This window comes from Centroberyx gerrardi, chromosome 24 (genome assembly GCF_048128805.1).
Source record: "Centroberyx gerrardi isolate f3 chromosome 24, fCenGer3.hap1.cur.20231027, whole genome shotgun sequence".
Lineage (NCBI taxonomy): Eukaryota > Metazoa > Chordata > Actinopteri > Beryciformes > Berycidae > Centroberyx > Centroberyx gerrardi.
Genome location: NC_136020.1, coordinates 21,875,102 through 21,897,590, shown reverse-complemented (window position 1 = coordinate 21,897,590; position 22,489 = coordinate 21,875,102). Strand labels below are relative to the sequence as shown.

At 42.6% G+C, this 22,489-nt stretch overlaps 3 protein-coding genes and 2 pseudogenes across 7 annotated transcripts; all 5 read right to left on the bottom strand.

The window, feature by feature from the left end:
- Positions 1–642: 642 nt before the first annotated feature.
- Positions 643–2,584, bottom strand: LOC144538086 (uncharacterized; annotated as a pseudogene).
- Positions 2,585–4,587: 2,003 nt separating this feature from the next.
- LOC144538096 (E3 ubiquitin-protein ligase TRIM21-like) lies at positions 4,588–6,291 on the bottom strand. Of its 4 annotated transcripts, none has more exons than XM_078281964.1 (2): positions 5,575–6,288; positions 4,588–5,523 (listed from the first exon to the last, which is right to left on the bottom strand). In XM_078281964.1, exons 1-2 carry the CDS (start codon positions 6,286–6,288, stop codon positions 4,645–4,647), a joined length of 1,593 nt encoding a protein of 530 aa, XP_078138090.1. In that variant the 3' UTR covers positions 4,588–4,644. The 4 variants fall into 4 exon arrangements, with proteins under 4 accessions (XP_078138090.1, XP_078138091.1, XP_078138089.1 ...); XM_078281965.1 differs by having other exon boundaries at positions 4,588–5,486; positions 5,610–6,288; XM_078281963.1 differs by having other exon boundaries at positions 4,588–6,028; positions 6,062–6,288.
- A 4,740-nt stretch (positions 6,292–11,031) lies between these two features.
- Positions 11,032–19,231, bottom strand: LOC144538085 (E3 ubiquitin-protein ligase TRIM47-like; the record flags this gene model as incomplete). The annotated part of the gene is made up of 2 exons (XM_078281925.1): positions 19,142–19,231; positions 11,032–11,869 (listed from the first exon to the last, which is right to left on the bottom strand). A coding segment is annotated over exon 2 (822 nt), but the record flags the coding sequence as incomplete, so codon positions are not given.
- Positions 16,355–18,040, bottom strand: LOC144538074 (E3 ubiquitin-protein ligase TRIM21-like). Of its 2 annotated transcripts, XM_078281899.1 has the most exons (2): positions 17,814–18,040; positions 16,355–17,780 (listed from the first exon to the last, which is right to left on the bottom strand). In XM_078281899.1, the coding sequence occupies exons 1-2, from the start codon at positions 18,038–18,040 to the stop codon at positions 16,421–16,423; spliced, it is 1,587 nt and encodes a 528-aa protein (XP_078138025.1). In that variant the 3' UTR covers positions 16,355–16,420. The 2 variants fall into 2 exon arrangements, with proteins under 2 accessions (XP_078138025.1, XP_078138024.1); XM_078281898.1 differs by having other exon boundaries at positions 16,355–18,040.
- Positions 19,232–20,075: 844 nt separating the features above from the next.
- On the bottom strand, positions 20,076–22,005 carry LOC144538084 (uncharacterized; annotated as a pseudogene).
- Positions 22,006–22,489: the final 484 nt, after the last annotated feature.

The window sequence follows — 22,489 nt, the reverse complement described above, 5'->3', positions numbered from 1 at the left end:
TTCAATTCTGTTTTAATATGCACAGTCATGTCCTCATTTTATCATCTTCATTTATTATCATCACCTTGTATCAATTGTTTCATGCATTTTATATATTTATTTTCTTTTTCCCTTAGCTGTTGTAAAGTGTCTTTGAGTACCATGTAAAGTGCTTATAAATAAAATGTATTATTATTATTATTATTATTATTATTATTAGAATTATTATTATAGTAATTAGTTCTGTCACACATCTTGTGATGCAACTTGGACACATCATCAGTGATGTAATCTGGGGTCATCGGGTGTTTCGGGTCTTTCAATGATCATACACCCTCACTCAGGCAACACAGCCGGGGTGATCAAGTCAAGTCAAGTCAAGTCAAGTCAAGTCAAGTCAAGTCAAGCCAAGTCAAGTCAAGTCAAGTTTGTTTATAGAGCACATTTAAAACAACCAGGGTTGACCAAAGTGCTGTACAAGTATTGAAGAAGGAGAATAAATAATAGTAATAAAAAGCAACAGAGGCAATTCAATGTAGTTAAAAATACAAAGGTAGAACACACAATAATTCATACACACACTTGTGAGACACAGTGCGACGCACAAGCATAAAAACACAGTCGTATCAAGTTGATTCAAAGGCCAAGGAATAAAGGAGGGTTTTAAGGTGTTTTTAAAAAGCGGAGATAGAGGGGGCTCCAGGCTCCTGCTTGTGTCCAAGTAGCTTGTGTGGTCCACGGATCGCCTCTTTTGATGCACAGCCATCTTGATGCCTTCTCTGCGGCCTCTATGGTGGTCTTGATGGCTTTTCTGCTATGCAGCCCTGTGATGCCAAGCAGCTTGAGGGCCCTGCAGAGAGACCGTCTTGCGAAGCCGCTGCTGCCTACTTCGATGGGCAGACATCGAGCCCTCCATCCTCGGCTCCGGCGCTCGCCTACCAGGCCCTCGTACTTGGCCCTCCTCCTTTCGTATGCCTCTTCCATCTGGTCTTCCCAGGGAACGGTCAGCTCCAGCAGGACCGCTTGCCTTGTTGTTTCAGACATCAGGACCGTGTCTGGCCTGAGTGTGGTCACTGCGATGGTGTCGGGGAACTTGAGCTGTCTCCCTAGGTCGACCTTCAGCTGCCAATCCCGTGCCGCGACGAGGAGCCCGCCTGGTGGACTTGGCTGCGGCTGTGGATTCTCCCCCGCCTTGACAAAAGTGATGGTCACTACGATGGTGTCGGGGAACTTGAGCTGCAACATTAAACGAATATGTTTTGAGATTCTTTTTAAAAGTGCAGAGTGTATCAATGGTTCTCAGATTTTGTGGGAGAGAGTTCCAAAGTTTGGGACCATAGTGACTAAAAGCAGATTCCCCACACTTCAACCGGGTTGAAGGGACCACCAGTGCATTACTATTGGATGATCTGAGGCATCTCGTTGGAACATATCTTACAATCATATTGCTAAGGTATACAGGGGCCAAACCATGAAGACACTTAAAAACTAATAAAATAATCTTAAAATCAATTCTAAAAGATACGGGAGATATTACGTAAGTGATAGAAAGCTGTTTTACAGACATTACTGATGTGATTTTTTTAAGCTGAGGTCACCATCAAGAATTACTCCAAGATTCTTTACATGGTTTTTTGCCTTCATGGATGAGGAATCTAGATATACCAGCAAGTCATTTCTCCGCACTTCATTTCCAATAAATGAAGTGCATCATTTCCAAATATATGCTCCAGGGATCCTCTTCTCACAGTGGGCATGCTGCTGGGCTGGGGAGCATCTTGTAGTCCGATTCGATCAAGAACTTAATCCGGAGTGGTTCAGCCTTCCAGAGCTCTGACCGAGAGATCGTTCAGTCCATCGCTTGCTCCCATCTGATCCACACGCCCTGCTGCTGCATCCCCACCATCCTACTGTACTTTTTCCACTCCTGCTCGCACCTCCTCCTGGACCAGCTGGCGTCTCTCTTTCCCTTGTGCTTTATCGTAGCGAGGTCTTGGGATGCTGCCAAGCCCCGCCCGTCCAGACGCCACAGATCCCACCGGCACGCTGTGGCACAGCCGTTACCCGGCCTGATCCACCGCCGCCTGGGCCCTCCACTTCCTCCCAGTCCTCATAAGGAGACTTATGGCGTCAGTGGAGTCTCTGTCCAGCAGCATCTCTCTTGCACGGGTTACCGTGAACTCTTCTGTCAGGCTGCTGAAGGGGAGCCGTAGCTTGTTCTTGTGTCCGTACAAGGCGATGCTGCTCAGGCTTCGCGGCAGGCCCAACCACCTGTGCAGAAAGTGGCTGGTCTTCCTCTCGAAGCCCTCGACAGTGGTCATCGGGACCTCGTAGACGGGCAGGGGCCAGAGGAGTCGAGGTAGGAGGCCATGCTGGTAAATCCAGGCCTTGAACTTCTCTAGCAGCCCTGATTTGTCCACCGCTGTCAGCCATGCCTCCAACTCACTGCTGGTCGCCTGAGTGCTGCAGTGTCCTTCAGGGTGCAATCGAAAATGTTGCCCAGGCTCTTGCTTTTCGTCCTACCTCCGAGGGAAAAGCTGAACATGTCAGTCTCCTTTCCCCTCTTCACAACCAGGGACCTGGACTTCGCTGGCTTGAAGCTCATCCGTAACATACTTTTGCCACTAGATACATTTAATTAATACATTTTCTTTTAGTTACATTATGAAACTAATTTTCACCCAAACTGTCACCCAGTTTCACCCAAAATGTCACATGTGAGGCAGCAGGTTGTCTAGTGGTTACAGAGAGCTTCCTTCCACCAGAGGATTCTGGTTCAATCCCCATGGCAACAAGCATCCGCCCTAGGGATGGGAGATACTGCTATTTTCAATTCCACATGAAACCAAGTACTTTTGGATCCAGTATTGTAGTTGGATCCGGTGGTATCAATTATGATACCAAGTACTTGTCATGAATAATGTCAATTAAAACCACATGATGACCAAAGACATGCAAGCATCATTTTAATGTTTTGTTTAAAACATGTCAAACTCAACAGTGTTTAAACATCACTGTTGAAACTGTAAAACTGTATACTGTAAAAATAGTGCAGAATAGCATTGTGTGAGATAAAAGTTCCAACAATTTGAATCAGTTATGTATGTGTGTGTGTGTGTGTGTGTGTGTGTGTGTGTGTGTGTGTGTGAATGTGCATGAGCATGAACACATAAAAAAGCATATTGTTATTATATTTCACCCCTCAATAAATGTAATGAAAAATACTCAATTCTTCATCCTCAGTATCGCTCATTTTGATTCTCGACTGGTGTCACAAGTATTGATACTCTGGTATTGATCCGCTCACCCCTAATCTGCCTGCTGAAGTGTCCTTGAGCAAGACACTGCATCCCTACCAGCTCCAGAGGTGCTGCTCTGTAGCTGACCTCTGACCTCTCTGGAAGGAGGGAAGCAAAGATAGAGGGCTTTCAGCATTGTGTGAGATAAAAGTTCCAACAATTTGAATCAGTTATGTATGTGTGTGTGTGTGTGTGTGTGTGTGTGTGTGTGTGTGTGTGTGTGTGAATGTGCATGAGCATGAACACATAAAAAAGCATATTGTTATTATATTTCACCCCTCAATAAATGTAATGAAAAATACTCAATTCTTCATCCTCAGTATCGCTCATTTTGATTCTCGACTGGTGTCACAAGTATTGATACTCTGGTATTGATCCGCTCACCCCTAATCTGCCTGCTGAAGTGTCCTTGAGCAAGACACTGCATCCCTACCAGCTCCAGAGGTGCTGCTCTGTAGCTGACCTCTGACCTCTCTGGAAGGAGGGAAGCAAAGATAGAGGGCTTTCAGCTGGTGGATGCTGCCCTCTGGCGGCCATATTGGAGGTCCACAGCTCACGGCAACAATGGCTGACAACAGCTGATTGTGTTTCTAATCTTATGATTTGGCGTCTCATCAGTGTGGAATAGACCAGATTCATTTCTGTGCTCTAACTGCCAATTAACTTTAGAACAATAACTTTTTTCAAGCTTTGATATCAGTCAAATGTTAAATAATTTAAGCATTCTGGTAAATAGCAGTCATGTAACCATACAAGTGTGTTCCATTTGTTTTTATTCATTCAAAAAAAAATCTTTAAAGGTGAGAAACAAATTGCAGAATTACTTCTTATTCATAAACTGCTCTTCAGTAATTGTGTCAACATACAAAGCTCAGAATATGTACAATGATCTGACAATAATAACACATTTTTAATTTATCACCTAGACATGTTTAAGTGATTTTAGCAAATGCTTCTGATTTCTGATATGACATTACTGTGTAGAGTTATTAGATCAGAATAGATTAGATTAACCTTTGATGATCCCTGTGGGGAAATTAATCATTTGCAGTATTAAATTGTAATAGGATACATAAAAAAAAGGATATAACTGAGAAAAGAGCATTAACCATTTTAACCAGAATCTCTAGTCAAACGTTTACTATATTTAACTTTAACACACATTGTTTTTTTTATGACAACACATTCATTTTGCCAAGAAGTAGAAAGCTAAAGTGTTTTTTTGTTGTTTTATTACTATTATTCAACATTAAAATGACTTAAGTTACCTGAAAAAAATAGGAAAACATATATACTTCCCTTGATTATATATAAATGTGTTATCTTAATATCAATGAATCCTATCTGAGAAAAACTAATGATTAGTCTAATCTGTATGATTGACAGGAGAGATGATCAGAGGGGCGGAGTTTTTACCACCATCATTAACACAGGGTCTGAAGAATGGGTAGAGTTTCTCAGTGAAGGTGCAGCCAGTAAAGGAGTAGATAAGAGCTGCAGCATCTACGTCATAAAAGGAGACCAGACCCTCCTCATAATCCACAAACACCCCCACCTTCTGAGGCTTCGATTTCACAGAGAGGAGGACAGGAGGGTCAGCAGGAGCTTTGTACTTATTTCCATTCCTCAACCATACAGTCCAGTAGCCATTCTTGGGACTCAGACTGATTCCTCCCTTCCTGTGGATCGACCCTCTGACCACTCCTAAACCCCACTCAGTCTTCCCTTTAACCTGAACCTCGTAGTAAAATCTTCCTGAAGAGAAGCTCTGCTTTCCTAAAACATTGGCACAATAAGAAAATCTCTTTGGGTTGTCTGGGAGATTCTTCTTTACATCACCACACTTTACTTGTTTCCCATCATCAGACAGGATGAGTTCAGGATGTGCTGTATCAGGATCCAGAGTCACATCCACTGCATACTGCTGGACCCTCTTCAGCTCAACATCAGCACTCAGTTTCTCCATCTCTTTCCTGAGAGTCTCCTCCAGCTGAGCCACAGCTCTCCTCACAGTCCCCTCATATGATGAGTGATGGACACTGACCTCTGTCCAGTCCTTGGTGTGTGGAGGAGTGTTCAGGGATGGGAAGCTTTGGAGGAGGTGGAGGTGGTCTTCAGTGCGTGAGAGCTGCTCCACCTCAGCGGTTCTCTTCATCAGCTCAGAGATTTCCTGTTCCAGCTCTTTGATGAAGCCTTCAGCCTGTTTCTCTGTTGTTTTCTGCTTCTCTTGGATCGTCTCAATGAGCTCAGCCTGGCCTCTCTCCACAGACTGCATCAGAGCGGTGAAGACCCGCACACTGTCTGCTATCTCTCTGTCTGCATCTTCCTCGCTGAGCTCTACTGAGTGTTTGATCTCCTGAATCTTCAGTCGTCTCTCCTGGATCTTCTGCTGAATTTCAGCCTCCGTCTTCCCCAGCTCAGCCTTCTTTCCTTCATATCCTTCCTTCAGAGAGACAAAGTGATGTGACTTGTGGTCTGACTCAGTGCAGAACTGACAAACACACATCTGGTCCGTCTTGCAGAACAGCTCCAGCGGTCTGTCATGCTTCTTACACATCCTGCCTTCCAGGTCCTCCACAGGATCGATCAGCTTGTGTCTTTTCAGGCCCGTCATGCTCTGATGAGGCTCCAGGTGAGTCTCACAGTAGGAGGCCAGACACACCAGGCAGGACTTCAGGGCCTTCAGTTTGGTCCCAGTGCAGACGTCACAGGGAACTTCTCCTGGTTTGGCACATCGTTGGTCTGGGCAGCTGCTGGCTTTCATCTGAGCTGACTTTCTGAACTGAGCAGCCATCTCAGATAATAAACTACTGACATGCAGCTCAGGTCTTGTGTTGAAAACCTCTTTACACATGGGACACTGGCACTGGACACTAATATCCCAGTGCTGTGTGATGCAGGTTTTGCAGAAGTTGTGTCCACATGGTATGGAGACTGGATCAGTGAACACATCCAGACAGATGGAGCACAGAAACTGCTCTTCAGATAGGAGACTGCTGGCAGCGGACATATCTAGACACTGAGACCTAAAGTGAAAGTGTGAAATAACAACGTTGTTATACAGTATTCTTGAATATTTGTATAAAAAATATCAAAGTTAGATATTTGGAATATTAGCAAAAGTCATTTTGAGTTATATAGTTAAATTGCACTTCATTGAAAACTTAATTTGACAAGTGTCAGTGTATAATGAACACAGGGAAACATCCTATGTGGATACAGCTCAATTATGTGTCACTGCTCTCTGTTTAAACACAGTAAATATCATCTGCTGTCCTCACCTGTGTGCGTCTAAGACTCGGCTGTATTGTTGAGAAAGGCCTGATGAACCTAGTTTTATTTTTCTTTGGAGAGAAAGAGAGACACTTTTCTCGACTGCAGCAGTGCTGTCTCTCTGAGTTACTTTCAGGTTTCACTTCAGCAATGTGACGCTGAAACATTCCTGTCTTTCCAGCGTTGCTCCTCCTCTTACTACAGGTAAACTGGTATTGTCTTGTTGCCTGAATCATTTTTGGACATGATTATCCAGATTATCCTCCAGACTAGACTACTGTAATAGCATCCTATATGGCATCCCTTCCACCGTCCTCCAAACATTACAATACGTTTAAAACTCAGCTGCCCGGTTGCTCACCCACTCCCGCTCCAGAGAACACATCACACCCATCCTTCAACACCTTCATTGGCTCCCAATACAGCACAGAATCCACTTCAAGATCCTCCTCATCGCATACAAAGCTCTCAGTAACCTTGCCCCTTCATACCTGACAAACCTTCTCCATCGCCACACCTCCACCCGCCACCTCAGATCAGCTGATCCCAACCTCCTGACCCCCGTCACCGGGACCAAGCCCCGCACCTTGGGGGACAGAGCCTTTGTCATCGCTGCCCCGACCCTCTGACCTCCCTCCCTTCACACGTCAGAAACTCAGACTCACTCCCTACATTCAAAAATAATCTCAAAACCCACCTCTTCAAACCTGCCTACAATACCTGACTCTCACTGCCTCTCCAGAAATGAACAAAATGACAACTGGAAACCAAACACTGTTTTTTAAAATTCTACTGTTTTAATATGCACAATATAGTATGTCATGTCATTATTTTATAATCTTCATTTATTATCATCACTTTTTATCAATTCTTTTATGTATTTTATATATTTATTTTCTTTTTCCCTTAGCTGTTGTAAAGTGTCTTTGAGTACCATGTAAAGGGCGTATAAATAAAATGTATTATCATTATCATTATTATTATTATTATTAATACATACTTTTGCCACTAGATACATTTAATTAATATCTTTTCTTTTAATTACATTATAAAACTAATTGTCACCCAAACTGTCACCCAGTTTCACCCAAATTGTCCCATGTGAGGCAGCAGGTTGTCTAGTGGTTACAGAGAGCTTCCTTCCACCAGAGGATTCTGGTTCAATCCCCATGGCAACAAGCATCCGCCCTCGGGATGGGAGATACTGCTATTTTCAATTCCACATGAAACCGAGTTCACAAGCCGAGGACGACACCATCAAATGTGAGAATGTTTATTTAACAGCCATGAATGATGAAGTGGAGACTGCGATGAATGGAGGATGGAGAGGTGTAGGCCAAACATTTGCGGTCTGGGGAAGCTTTCGGCGACGGATCCGCCCTTTCTCCCAGGCATGGTGGCAGACCCCCAGGGGGCCCTGTAGTAGAGAGGAGGAGTGGAAAGAGAGGGAGAGAGAGTGAGAGAGAGGGAGAGATGGAGAGAGAAAGGGAAGGGAGGGTGGGGCACGTAAAACGAGAACAAACAGGTATGCTGGGCAGGTCGGCATTTAAAGGGAAATGACAGGAAGGGGAGTGACTGAGGTGTGGTCCTGCTCCCGAACCTCAGCTAATATAGCTGCAATACTTTTGGATCCAGTACTGAAAAACATTTACTACAACAACAATTTACAACATTTACAACAACAATTTCAAACTTTTCCAACTCAACTGTGTTTAAACATCACTTTTGTACTGTAAAAATAGTGCAGAATAGCATTGTGAGAGAAAAAAGTTCCAACAATTTGAATAAGTTGTGTATGTATGTGTGTATGTGTGTGTGTATGTGTGTATGTGTGTGTGTTATGACCCATGGTCATATGTGAATTGTCTTTCTGTGTTCTGCTTTGCTTTGAGTTGTGTTCCTCTCTCTCTCTCCCTCTCTGTCTCTGTAGTGTGGGTGTGTTTGATGAGAAACAGGTGGTGTGCTACGATTGGCCGGTGAGTGTGATTTGTGTAGGTGTGTCCTGGCTGGTGATTGGTTCCCCGTGGCTGCTCCCAGGATATAAAGCTCTCTTCTTTTCCAGTTCCCAACACCGGCACCTTGTAGTTGATTCTGTAACTTTGTTTTGTCTGAGTAAGCTAATGGATTGTAGCTTTTAGCAGCCGTGGGAGTTGTAGGGGTGGGTAGCCATTTTTTGTTGAAAGCCTGTTTTCTCCTGTTTTTTTTTTTTTTTTTTTCTTGTTTAGCAGTTTAGGTAAGAAGTAATTGTTGTTGTTTTATTTCTGATAGGTAAGTATAGGTTGATTGGGCTTAGTTTAATTTTGTTTATTATTTTGTCTGTGTACCCACTCTGAAGTCTTTCTCCCTGTAAATATTAAAAAGTTTGGAGCTGTACTTCCTTGTTAGCTGGTTGTTCTTTGCCAACATGTTTTGTTGTAAAAAAAAAAAAACTAAACTAAAGCATATTGTTATTAAAATTCACCCCTCAATAAATATAATGAAAAATACTAAATTCTTCATCCTCAGTATCGCTCATTTTGATTCTCGACTGGTGTCAAAAGTATTGATACTCTGGTATTGATCCGCTCACCCCTAATCTGCCTGCTGAAGTGTCCTTGAGCAAGACACTGCATCCCTACCAGCTCCAGAGGTGCTGCTCTGTAGCTGACCTCTGACCTCTCTGGAAGGAGGAAGGCAAAGATAGAGGGCTTTCAGCTGGTGGATGCTGCCCTCTGGCGGCCATATTGGAGGTCCACAGCTCATGGCAACAATGGCTGAGAACAGCTGATTGTGTTTCTAATCTTATGATTTGGCGTCTCATCAGTGTGGAATAGACCAGATTCATTTCTGTGCTCTAACTGCCAATTACCTTTAGAACAATAACATTTTTCAAGCTTTGATATCAGTCAAATGTTAAATAATTTAAGCATTCTGGTAAATAGCAGTCATGTGACCATACAAGTTTGTTCCATTTGTTTTTATTTATTCAAACAAAAAAAATCTTTAAATGTAAGAAACAAACTGTAGAATAACTTCTTATTCATAAACTGCTCTCCAGTAATTGTCAACATACAAAGCTCAGAATATGTACAATGATCTGACAATAATAACACATTTTTAATTTATCACCTAGACATGTTTAAGTGATTTTAACAAATACTTCTGATTTCCAATGTGACATTACTGTGCAGAGTTATTATATTAGAATAGATTATATTATACTTGAATGATTCCTGTGGAGAAATTAATCTTTTGCAGCAGTAAATTGTAATAGCATACATTAAAAAAAGGATATAAGTGAGAAAAGAGCATTAACCATTTTAAACAGAATCTGTAGTCAAACGTTTACTGTATTTAACTTTAACACACATTGTTTATTTATTACAAGTTTTGCCATGAAGTAGAAAGTTATAAAGTGTTTTTTTGTTTTTTTAATTAAAATTCTTCAACATTAAAATGACTTAACAGTTACCTGAAAAAAATAGGAAAACATATATACTTCTCTTGAATATGTAAATGTGTTATCTTAATATTAAGGAATCCTATCTGAGAAAAACTAATGATTAGTCTAATCTGTGTGATTGACAGGAGAGATGATCAGAGGGGCGGAGTTTCTACCACCATCATTAAGACCGGGATTGAAGAATGGGTAGAGTTTCTCAGTGAAGGTGCAGCCAGTAAAGGAGCAGATAAGAGCTGCAGCATCTACGTCATAAAAGGAGACCAGACCCTCCTCATAATCCACAAACACCCCCACCTTCTGAGGCTTCGATTTCACAGAGAGGAGGACAGGAGGGTCAGCAAGAGCTTTGTACTCATTTCCATAAACCAAACACAGAGTCCACTGGCCATTCTTGGGACACCTGATTTTTTCCTTCCTGTTCATCGACCATCAGATGCCAAATCTTTCTACCTCCACCCGAAGCGCGTTGTCGCCTCCGACGTGTGGGATAGAGGGGAGCCAATGGGTGTCCACTACCTTGGGAATATGCTGAAAAAGATCAGTGAAGAGTTGATTACACTTAATTTCTATCGGCTAATAAAGACATGACAGTCTAATAATTTTGTATGAAACTAAATAGTATTGTCTCCCTCCATCCCCAAAATATAATAAATATCCTTATCATTTACCTTTCAGGTGGGTCTTTTGCGGGTCTACACAAACCACAGCCTCCAAAGCATCGCTGTAGGTCGGCTCTCGGATGCCAGGATTGAGAGTCACATCCACTGCATACTGCTGGACCCTCTTCAGCTCAACATCAACACTCAGCTTCTCCATCTCTGTCCTGAGAGTCTCCTCCAGCTGAGCCACAGCTCTCCTCACAGTCCCCTCATATGATGAGCGATGGACACTGACCTCTGTCCAGTCCTTGGTGTGTGGAGGAGTGTTCAGGGATGGGAAGCTTTGGAGGAGGTGGAGGTGGTCTTCAGTGCGTGAGAGCTGCTCCACCTCAGCGGTTCTCTTCATCAGCTCAGAGATTTCCTGTTCCAGCTCTTTGATGAAGCCTTCAGCCTGTTTCTCTGTTGTTTTCTGCTTCTCTTGGATCGTCTCAATGAGCTCAGCCTGGCCTCTCTCCACAGACTGCATCAGAGCGGTGAAGACCCGCACACTGTCTGCTATCTCTCTGTCTGCATCTTCCTCGCTGAGCTCTACTGAGTGTTTGATCTCCTGAATCTTCAGTCGTCTCTCCTGGATCTTCTGCTGAATTTCAGCCTCCGTCTTCCCCAGCTCAGCCTTCTTTCCTTCATATGCTTCTGCCATAGGAACAATGTGATGTGACTTGTGGTCTAAAACAGTGCAGAGCAGACACACACACATCTGGTCAGTCTTGCAGAACAGCTCCAGCGGTCTGTCATGCTTCTTACACATCCTGCCTTCCAGGTCCTCCACAGGATCGATCAGCTTGTGTCTTTTCAGGCCCGTCATTCTCTGATGAGGCTCCAGGTGAGTCTCACAGTAGGAGGCCAGACACACCAGGCAGGACTTCAGGGCCTTCAGTTTGGTCCCAGTGCAGACGTCACAGGGAACTTCTCCTGGTTTGGCACATCGTTGGTCTGGGCAGCTGCTGGCTTTCATCTGAGCTGACTTTCTGAACTGAGCGGCCATCTCAGATATGAAAATATTGACCCGCAGCAGAGGTCTTCTGTCAAAAACCTCTTTACACATGGGACACTGGCACTGGACACTAACATCCCAGTGCTGTGTGATGCAGGTTTTGCAGAAGCTGTGTCCACATGGTATGGAGACTGGATCAGTGAACACATCCAGACAGATGGAGCACAGAAACTGCTCTTCAGATAGGAGACAGCTGGCAGCAGACATATCTAGACACTGAGACCTAAAGTGAAAGTGTGAAATAACAACATTGCTATACAGAACTCCCCAATGATAATAGCTTAAAAAAATATCAAAGTTGAATTACTGGAACAATAGCAAACATAAAAATATAGCTGCATGGCAGCAATGAAACTGATCCCACTGCATCGGTCAATAACTGCCATTTTTTGACCGATTCTTGAGCTACTTCCAAACAAAATAAGAGAAGTATAAGAAACCTGCATACCAAATTTGGTGTCATTCTGACTTGTGGTTCATGATGAAAAGAAGATTTTTGAAGGTATTTTAAAAAATTCTAAATGACGGGAAAAATGAATTAGGCAGACTTTATGGCTCCTCGAGGGAAAATTGTTCAGCATGATTATCTGCAGAACACATCTCTACAACTAACAGAACGGTGGGGCTGATCCTTAGACTTTGGGACCTTCTTATATCGCCCCCTATGGGCCAATTGGTGGTATTTTTTGTATTCCAGCAGCGGTTGAACGGGACTATCTATATTCCAAAATGGACAAAAATGTATCAATGTATGGACGTGTTATTACACAAAATACGGGGGGGAAAAATAGGAATTCCAGCAATTACAATAGGGTTCCACAAAAAAGAAAGGAAAAAAGGGAAAACACTGGGGGCTATACTGGTAAATGAGTTATGTGAAATAAACACATTGTTCAACAATGGGAAAAGTATAAGCAGAAAAAAAGAAGTCTAAGAAGGGACTCCACTGGCGTTCAAGGTGGTCTTAAAGTGAAAAAGAGGAAGGCTAAAGAGTTTCCAATCATTATAAAAGCCTTTATTAGCATTTCTAGAGACACTGGTTGGATTAATGACAATGCACTTAGCTTCTTACGAGTTGAACACCCCACTATTCTACTTACTTCCTAAAATACACAAAGAACCTAGGGACAACCCGTCTATTTTATCTGGCAGTGGTACTCTCACCGAACCTGCATCTCAATATATTGACTTTTTAATTAAACCATATGTGCAAAACCCCCCCTCCTATATTCAGGACAAAATCACTGGCCTCTATAATCTCCAATCAGACTTCCTGGTTCCCATGAACGTGGAGAGCCTATACTAACATCGTTTATCATGAGGGCGTGTCTGCTTTGGAACACTTCTTGTCTGATTGGGTGGATATCCAGTTTTTACTGTCTTCAACTGACTGGATCATTCAATAATGTCTTTATCTTTAGGGACAAGATTTACTAACAGAAGACTGGTGTTCCAATGGGCTCATGTCTTTCCTATGCTTGTTTGTATCAGTTTGAAATCCTCTTAGGAATACTTTTTATTACTGTATTTATTACTTTCTGTGGTCGGTACATTGATGATATTTTCTTGATATTCTAAATTACTGGACTTTCATAAATATTTAAACTCTAAAAACAAGTTTCTTTGAGCTCCCTTTCATGAGAAGATCGTTCTCTCCAAGACAACTTGGGAAGAAGTTTCTCCACAAAGTCACAAATATCGACTTGGTGTTCCTTGTTGACAATCGAAGGCATCGAACACATGAAGCCTCTGTCAGAGGTGGAAATAGGCGACAAAAACTTCATCACAGTGAGATTTTTGGATCCATTCTTTTGATGCTGTCAGTTTTACCGGTCTAAATGATCACATTCATTTCACATATTTCTTGTCAATTTTCCCACAAGTGATTTATCAAGACTATAATGATGAGTGTGGTGGATTTGTTATCAAGTTGACTATGTTCATATTCATGGAGATAGTAGAGATAATATTGATTACAATCACAATTATTAACTATTAAGTATTAGTAATAATGATGGTGCTGATATTATGGATTATATTTACAATGATGTTAATGCTGATATGATAATTATGAAGATTATGGGTCTAACTATAGTATTTTGTGCCTTTCTGGTTGTTGCTATGTGGCCACAGTTTGTCTATTGTATTTCTTTTTTTATTGCAAAACAGTCACACACATTATACATTAATTCACAAGGAAAGACAGCACAAGAATACAAGGAATTAAACATGTTGTATTAACATTGTCTATTGTATTTCTTTATATTCATGTGTTTTTCTCTCTGTGCCATTATGTTTTTTGTTTGCTATCTTGCTTTGCTGTGCTTTTAGTTTCTGACAAACATTTCCTGTGTTTCTCTCTACCAGATGATCCAGCCTGTATTTTCCTCTGGGTCTCGATGGCTATATAGGTAAGGCCTCACCTGTGTTCAGCTGACGGCCTGATGAAGACCATGCTGCTCCAAACATGTTGGCTTTTTTAATCTTCCTGTTGGTTTAGCCATGCTGATAAAGGCTTTTTAAATTACTGGACACTCCTTAGCTCTCCTCTTTTTCACTTTAAGACTGCCTGAAACGCCAGTGGAGTCTCTTTTTGGACTTCTTTTTCTCTACTAATAGCGAAAATCATTTTGACAAAGTTATATTGCGTTTCATTGAAATCTTGCCGGTACAAACTGAAAAACGGGAAGTTTTCAGGTTTGTGTTATCGCTCTCTGTTTAAACACAGTAAATATTATCTGCTGTACTCACCTCTAGTTCTGTTTTCTTTGGAGAGAAACAGAGAGACTTTTCTCGACTGCAGCAATGTTGTCGTTTTGAGTTACTTTCACTTTCTATTCCGCAACGTGACGCTGAAACTCTCCTCTGTTTCCTGTGTCGCTCCGCCTTTTACTGCAGTTACATTAGTAATGTTTTGTTGCCAGATTCAGTTTTGATCACGATTACAATAACATACTTTTGACAGAAGATACATTTAATTGATATCTCTCGTTTGAATTATAGTTTAAAACTCACTGTGTGCCATTAGGGGCGGCGGGTGACTTTCTTTCTTGTTGCCTAATTCAGTTTTAAAGAAGACACTGATGATGATGTAGTGTGGAAACGTTTGTCTCTATGTTTTTACACGTTTTTGCGGCACCAAGCATGGCTAAATAAATACCATTAAAGGAATTTTCCTCAGACTTTCTGCAGCTCAACTAAACCCAATCTGATCTAATTCAGTTTTAGACATGATTGTAGTGACATTCCTTTGGCACAAGATCAATTTAATTCATATCTTTCATTTCCCAGTTGTCATCACAGCATCAGTCTGCTGTATTGTCGTCAGCCTTCCTGTGCAGCTGTTCATACAGCAGCACACACCTGAACTCTGTCTTCATCACATCTTCATCATTACAGTGTGAGTGTGTGTGTTGTTGCTTCTTTGATTTGTCGTTCATTCAGAGTGTGATCCTCCTCTCCCAGTGTGTGTGATTCAGGTTTTACACAAGTTGTGTGAATTGTTGAGCCCATCCAGACAGAAAGAACAGAGGTACTGCTCTCTCAACAGCAGACTGCTGACAGAGGACATTTCTGTCACCATCACTTATCATATTCTATAGAGGGCTTTCAGCTGGTGGATGCTGCCCTCTGGCGGCCATATTGGAGGTCCACAGCTCATGGCAACAATGGCTGACAACAGCTGATTGTGTTTCTAATCTTATGATTTGGCGTCTCATCAGTGTGGAATAGACCAGATTCATTTCTGTGCTCTAAGTGCCAATTACCTTTAGAACAATAACATTTTTCAAGCTTTGATATCAGTCAAATGTTAAATAATTTAAGCATTCTGGTAAATAGCAGTCATGTGACCATACAAGTGTGTTCCATTTGTTTTTATTTATTCAAAAACAAAAAATCTTTAAATGTGAGAAACAAATTGCAGAATTACTTCTTATTCATAAACTGCTCTTCAGTAATTGTGAACATACAAAGCTCAGAATATGTACAATGATCTGACAATAATAACACATTTTTAATTGATCACCTAGACATGTTTAATTGATTTTAGCAAATACTTCTGATTTCTGATATGACTTTACTGTGCAGAGTTATTAGATTAGAATTGATTATATTAAACTTTAATGATCCCTGTGGGGAAATTAATCTTTTGCAGCAGTAAATTGTAATAGGATACATAAAGAAACAGGATATAAATGAGAAAACAGCATTAACCATTTTAATCTGTTGTCAAACGTTTACTGTATTTAACTTTAACAAACATTGTTTTTTTATTAGAGACAAGACATTTATTTTGTCAGTCTCCTTTCCCCTCTTCATAAGAATAGCATTGTGTGAGATAAAAGTTCCAACAATTTGAATCAGTGGTGTGTGTGTGTGTGTGTGTGTGTGTGTGTGTGTGTGTGTGTGTGTGTGTATTTGTGTGTGTGCGTGTGCGTGAGCATACAATTGAAAAACATGTTTTGTCATAAAAAAGCATAGTATTATTATATTGAAAATGAGAAATTAAACGTAAAATGAACTGAGAAAGGAACATTAACCATTTTAACCACATGTAGTCAAACCTTTACTGTGTTTAACTTTAACAAACATTGTTTTTTTATTACAAGACATTAATTTTGTCATTAATTTTTGTTGTTTTATTACAATTCTTCAACATTAAATGACTTAACAGTTACCAGAAAAATTGGAAAACATATATACTTCCCTTGAATATGTAAATGTGTTATCTTAAATATCAATGAATCCTATCTGAGAAAAACTAATGATTAGTCTAATCTGTGTGATTGACAGGAGAGATGATCAGAGGGGCGGAGTTTCTACCACCATCATTAAGACAGGGATTGAAGAATGGGTAGAGTTTCTCAGTGAAGGTGCAGCCAGTAAAGGAGTAGATAAGAGCTGCAGCATCTACGTCATAAAAGGAGACCAGACCCTCCTCATAATCCACAAACACCCCCACCTTCTGAGGCTTCGATTTCACAGAGAGGAGGAGACGAGGGTCAGCAAAAGCTTCGTACTCATTTCCATTCCTCAACCATACAGTCCAGTAGCCATTCTTGGGACTCGGACTGATTCGTCCCTTCCTGTTGATCGACCCTCTGGCCACTCCTAAAACCCACCAAGTCTTCCCTTTAACCTGAACCTCGTAGTAAAATCTTCCTGAAGAGAAGCTCTGCTTTCCTAAGACACAGGTCCAAGAAGAAAATCTCTTTGGGTTGTCTGGGAGATTCTTCTTTACATCACCATGATTTACTTGTTTCCCATCATCAGACAGGATGAGTTCAGGATGTGCTGTATCAGGATCCAGAGTCACATCCACTGCATACTGCTGGACCCTCTTCAGCTCAGCATCAAGCAGCTTCTCCATCTCTGTCCTGAGAGTCTCCTCCAGCTGAGCCACAGCTCTCCTCACAGTCCCCTCATATGATGAGCGATGGACACTGACCTCTGTCCAGTCCTTGGTGTGTGGAGGAGTGTTCAGGGATGGGAAGCTTTGGAGGAGGTGGAGGTGGTCTTCAGTGCGTGAGAGCTGCTCCACCTCAGCGGTTCTCTTCATCAGCTCAGAGATTTCCTGTTCCAGCTCTTTGATGAAGCCTTCAGCCTGTTTCTCTGTTGTTTTCTGCTTCTCTTGGATCGTCTCAATGAGCTCAGCCTGGCCTCTCTCCACAGACTGCATCAGAGCGGTGAAGACCCGCACACTGTCTGCTATCTCTCTGTCTGCATCTTCCTCGCTGAGCTCTACTGAGTGTTTGATCTCCTGAATCTTCAGTCGTCTCTCCTGGATCATCTTCCCCAGCTCAGCCTTCTTTCCTTCACATCCTTCCTTCAGAGGAACAATGTGATGTGACTTGTGGTCTAAAACAGTGCAGAGCAGACAAACACACATCTGGTCCGTCTTGCAGAACAGCTCCAGCGGTCTGTCATGCTTCTTACACATCCTGCCTTCCAGGTTCTCCACAGGATCCATCAGCTTGTGTCTTTTCAGGCCCGTCATTCTCTGATGAGGCTCCAGGTGAGTCTCACAGTAGGAGGCCAGACACACCAGGCAGGACTTCAGGGCCTTCAGTTTGGTCCCAGTGCAGACGTCACAGGGAACTTCTCCTGGTTTGGCACATCGTTGGTCTGGGCAGCTGCTGGCTTTCATCTGAGCTGACTTTCTGAACTGAGCAGCCATCTCTGATATGAAAATATTGACCTGCAGCAGAGGTCTTGTGTCGAAAAGCTTTTTACACATGGGACACTGGCACTGGACACTAATATCCCAGTGCTGTGTGATGCAGTTTTTGCAGAAGCTGTGTCCACATGGTATGGAGACTGGATCAGTGAACACATCCAGACAGATGGAGCACAGAAACTGCTCTTCAGATAGGAGACAGCTGGCAGCGGACATATCTAGACACTGAGACCTAAAGTGAAAGTGTGAAATAACAACATTGTTATACATAACTGTGAAATATTTATATAAATTATACAACAGGTAGTTCTGACCAAGCAATCTGATTGGTCAACTAGACATTTAGAACGTGATCAAATCAGCATGACAGCACACCTAGCCGTGCTCATCACTAAAAATATTACTATTATACTACATATATTTTTATACAATACGGTATATTTAAATATAACTCTGTTCAGCCTTGATGTTACTAGACGCTCTGGCATCCTCCATCAGCTGTGCCGGTGAGTCGGTGACACGGCGCTACTAGCTTAAAAATACATGTGAAGTTCGCGGACGTAGTAGCTAAATCTGTCCATGGAAAAATTATTTTTTTCAGCAGATATCTTAGTTACAACAAGATTGAGCTAGCAAGGCAGTTTTGTGTTTATATGTGTGGTATTTATTCAGTTTGGGAAATCCCACGATCTCTAGAAAGCATTAGCTCAAGTTAGCTGGCTGACTCAACAGGGACTAGAAATCGTCTCTGTTGCTAGGTCGTTGCTAAGGGTCGGCCTACTTGCTGGAGTAGTAACCTAGGTTTCATTACATAGGAGTCTACTTAGGTGACTGATTGTTTTCCAGTTATTAGTCAGACCCCATGTAGTTCCAGGGAAACGGAGATAACACTAGCAAAAAAGTTTTTTATTTTGAGAGCGAATTGCCCCACAATATGAATACATTTTGATTATATCTTTTATTTTGTTGGTAACCGTTGTATAATCGCAATATTACACTCGAGGGTGTGCTTTACCGTCATTATTGGCACTTCAGTGATGCTTACGGACCCGAGGCGCTTACCGCGTCACTGTCGTGCCAATAATAACGGTAAAGCACACCCTCGAGTGTAATACTGCTTAAACATATCACAGTTGGATTATTGAAATATTAGCAAAAGTCATTTTGAGATATATTGTTAAACTGCACTTCATCGAAAACTTAATTTGACAAGTGTCAGTGTATAATGAACACAGGGAAACATCCTATGTGGATACAGCTCAATTATGTGTCACTGCTCTCTGTTTAAACACAGTAAATATCATCTGCTGTACTCACCTGTGTGCGTCTAAGACTCGGCTGTATTGTTGAGAAAGGCCTGATGAACCTAGTTTTATTTTTCTTTGGAGAGAAAGAGAGACACTTTTCTCGACTGCAGCAGTGCTGTCTCTCTGAGTTACTTTCAGGTTTCACTTCAGCAATGTGACGCTGAAACATTCCTGTCTTTCCAGCGTTGCTCCTCCTCTTACTACAGGTAAACTTGTATTGTCTTGTTGTCTGAATCATTTTTGGACATTATTATCTAGATTATCCTCCAGACTAGATCACTGTAACAACGTCCTGTATGGCATCCCTTCCACCGTCCTCCAAAACTCCCTACATTCAAAAATAATCTCAAAACCCACCTCTTCAAAACTGCCTACAATATCTGACCCCCACTGCTTCTCCACTGCCAAACACTGTTTTTTCAATTCTGTTTTAATATGCACAGTCATGTCCTCACTTTATCATCTTCATTTATTATCATCACCTTGTATCAATTGTTTCATGCATTTTATATATTTATTTTCTTTTTCCCTTAGCTGTTGTTAAGTGTCTTTGAGTCCAACTTGGACACATCATCAGTGATGTAATCTGGGGTCATCGGGTGTTTCGGGTCTTTCAATGATCATACACCCTCACTCAGGCGACACAGCCGGGGTGATCAAGTCAAGTCAAGTCAAGTCAAGTCAAGTCAAGTCAAGTTTGTTTATAGAGCACATTTAAAACAACCAGGGTTGACCAAAGTGCTGTACAAGTATTGAAGAAGGAGAATAAATAATAGTAATAAAAAGCAACAGAGGCAATTCAATGTAGTTAAAAATACAAAGGTAGAACACACAATAATTCATACACACACTTGTGAGACACAGGGCGACGCACAAGCATAAAAACACAGTCGTATCAAGTTGATTCAAAGGCCAAGGAATAAAGGAGGGTTTTAAGGTGTTTTTTAAAAGCGGAGATAGAGGGGGCTCCAGGCTCCTGCTTGTGTCCAAGTAGCTTGTGTGGTCCAAGGATCTCCTCTTTTGATCCACAGCCATCTTGATGCCTTCTCTGCGGCCTCTATGGTGGTCTTGATGGCTTTTCTGCTATGCAGCCCTGTGATGCCAAGGAGCTTGAGGGCCCTGCAGAGAGACCGTCTTGCGAAGCCGCTGCTGCCTACTTCGATGGGCAGACATCGAGCCCTCCATCCTCGGCTCCGGCGCTCGCCTGCCAGGCCCTCGTACTTGGCCCTCCTCCTTTCGTATGCCTCTTCCATCTGGTCTTCCCAGGGAACGGTCAGCTCCAGCAGGACCGCTTGCCTTGTTGTTTCAGACATCAGGACCGCGTCTGGCCTGAGTGTGGTCACTGCGATGGTGTCGGGGAACTTGAGCTGTCTCCCTAGGTCGACCTTCAGCTGCCAATCCCGTGCCGCGACGAGGAGCCCGCCTGGTGGACTTGGCTGCGGCTGTGGATTCTCCCCCGCCTTGACAAAAGTGATGGTCACTACGATGGTGTCGGGGAACTTGAGCTGCAACATTAAACTAATATGTTTTGAGATTCTTTTTAAAAGTGCAGAGTGTATCAATGGTTCTCAGATTTTGTGGGAGAGAGTTCCAAAGTTTGGGACCATAGTGACTAAAAGCAGATTCCCCACACTTCAACCGGGTTGAAGGGACCACCAGTGCATTACTATTGGATGATCTAAGGCATCTCGTTGGAACATATCTTACAATCATATTGCTAAGGTATACAGGGGCCAAACCATGAAGACACTTAAAAACTAATAAAATAATCTTAAAATCAATTCTAAAAGATACGGGAGATATTACGTAAGTGATAGAAAGCTGTTTTACAGACATTACTGATGTGATTTTTTTAAGCTGAGGTCACCATCAAGAATTACTCCAAGATTCTTTACATGGTTTTTTGCCTTCATGGATGAGGAATCTAGATATACCAGCAAGTCATTTCTCCGCACTTCATTTCCAATAAATGAAGTGCATCATTTCCAAATATATGCTCCAGGGATCCTCTTCTCACAGTGGGCATGCTGCTGGGCTGGGGAGCATGTTGTAGTCCGATTCGATCAAGAACTTAATCCGGAGTGGTTCAGCCTTCCAGAGCTCTGACCGAGAGATCGTTCAGTCCATCGCTTGCTCCCATCTGATCCACACGCCCTGCTGCTGCATCCCCACCATCCTACTGTACTTTTTCCACTCCTGCTCGCACCTCCTCCTGGACCAGCTGGCGTCTCTCTTTCCCTTGTGCTTTATCGTAGCGAGGTCTTGGGATGCTGCCAAGCCCCGCCCGTCCAGACGCCGCAGATCCCACCGGCACGCTGTGGCACAGCCGTTACCCGGCCTGATCCACCGCCGCCTGGGCCCTCCACTTCCTCCCAGTCCTCATAAGGAGACTTATGGCGTCAGTGGAGTCTCTGTCCAGCAGCATCTCTCTTGCACGGGTTACCGTGAACTCTTCTGTCAGGCTGCTGAAGGGGAGCCGTAGCTTGTTCTTGTGTCCGTACAAGGCGATGCTGCTCAGGCTTCGCGGCAGGCCCAACCACCTGTGCAGAAAGTGGCTGGTCTTCCTCTCGAAGCCCTCGACAGTGGTCATCGGGACCTCGTAGACGGGCAGGGGCCAGAGGAGTCGAGGTAGGAGGCCATGCTGGTAAATCCAGGCCTTGAACTTCTCTGGCAGCCCTGATTTGTCCACCGCTGTCAGCCATGCCTCCAACTCACTGCTGGTCGCCTGAGTGCTGCAGTGTCCTTCAGGGTGCAATCGAAAATGTTGCCCAGGCTCTTGCTTTTCGTCCTACCTCCGAGGGAAAAGCTGAACATGTCAGTCTCCTTTCCCCTCTTCACAACCAGGGACCTGGACTTCGCTGGCTTGAAGCTCATCCGTAACATACTTTTGCCACTAGATACATTTAATTAATACATTTTGTTTTAATTACATTATAAAACTAATTTTCACCCAAATTGTCACCCAGTTTCACTCAAATTGTCCCATGTGAGGCAGCAGGTTGTCTAGTGGTTACAGAGAGCTTCCTTCCACCAGAGGATTCTGGTTCAATCCCCATGGCAACAAGCATCCACCCTAGGGATGGGAGATACTGCTATTTTCAATTCCACATGAAACCAAGTACTTTTGGATCCAGTATTGTAGTCAAGTTCTTGTCATGAATAATGTCAATTAAAACCACATGATGACCAAAGACATGCAAGCATCATTTTAATGTTTTGTTTAAAACATGTCAAACTCAACAGTGTTTTAACATCACTGTTGTACTGTAAAAATAGTGCAGAATAGCATTGTGTGAGATAAAAGTTCCAACAATTTGAATCAGTTCTGTATGTGTGTGTGTGTGTGTGTGTGTGAATG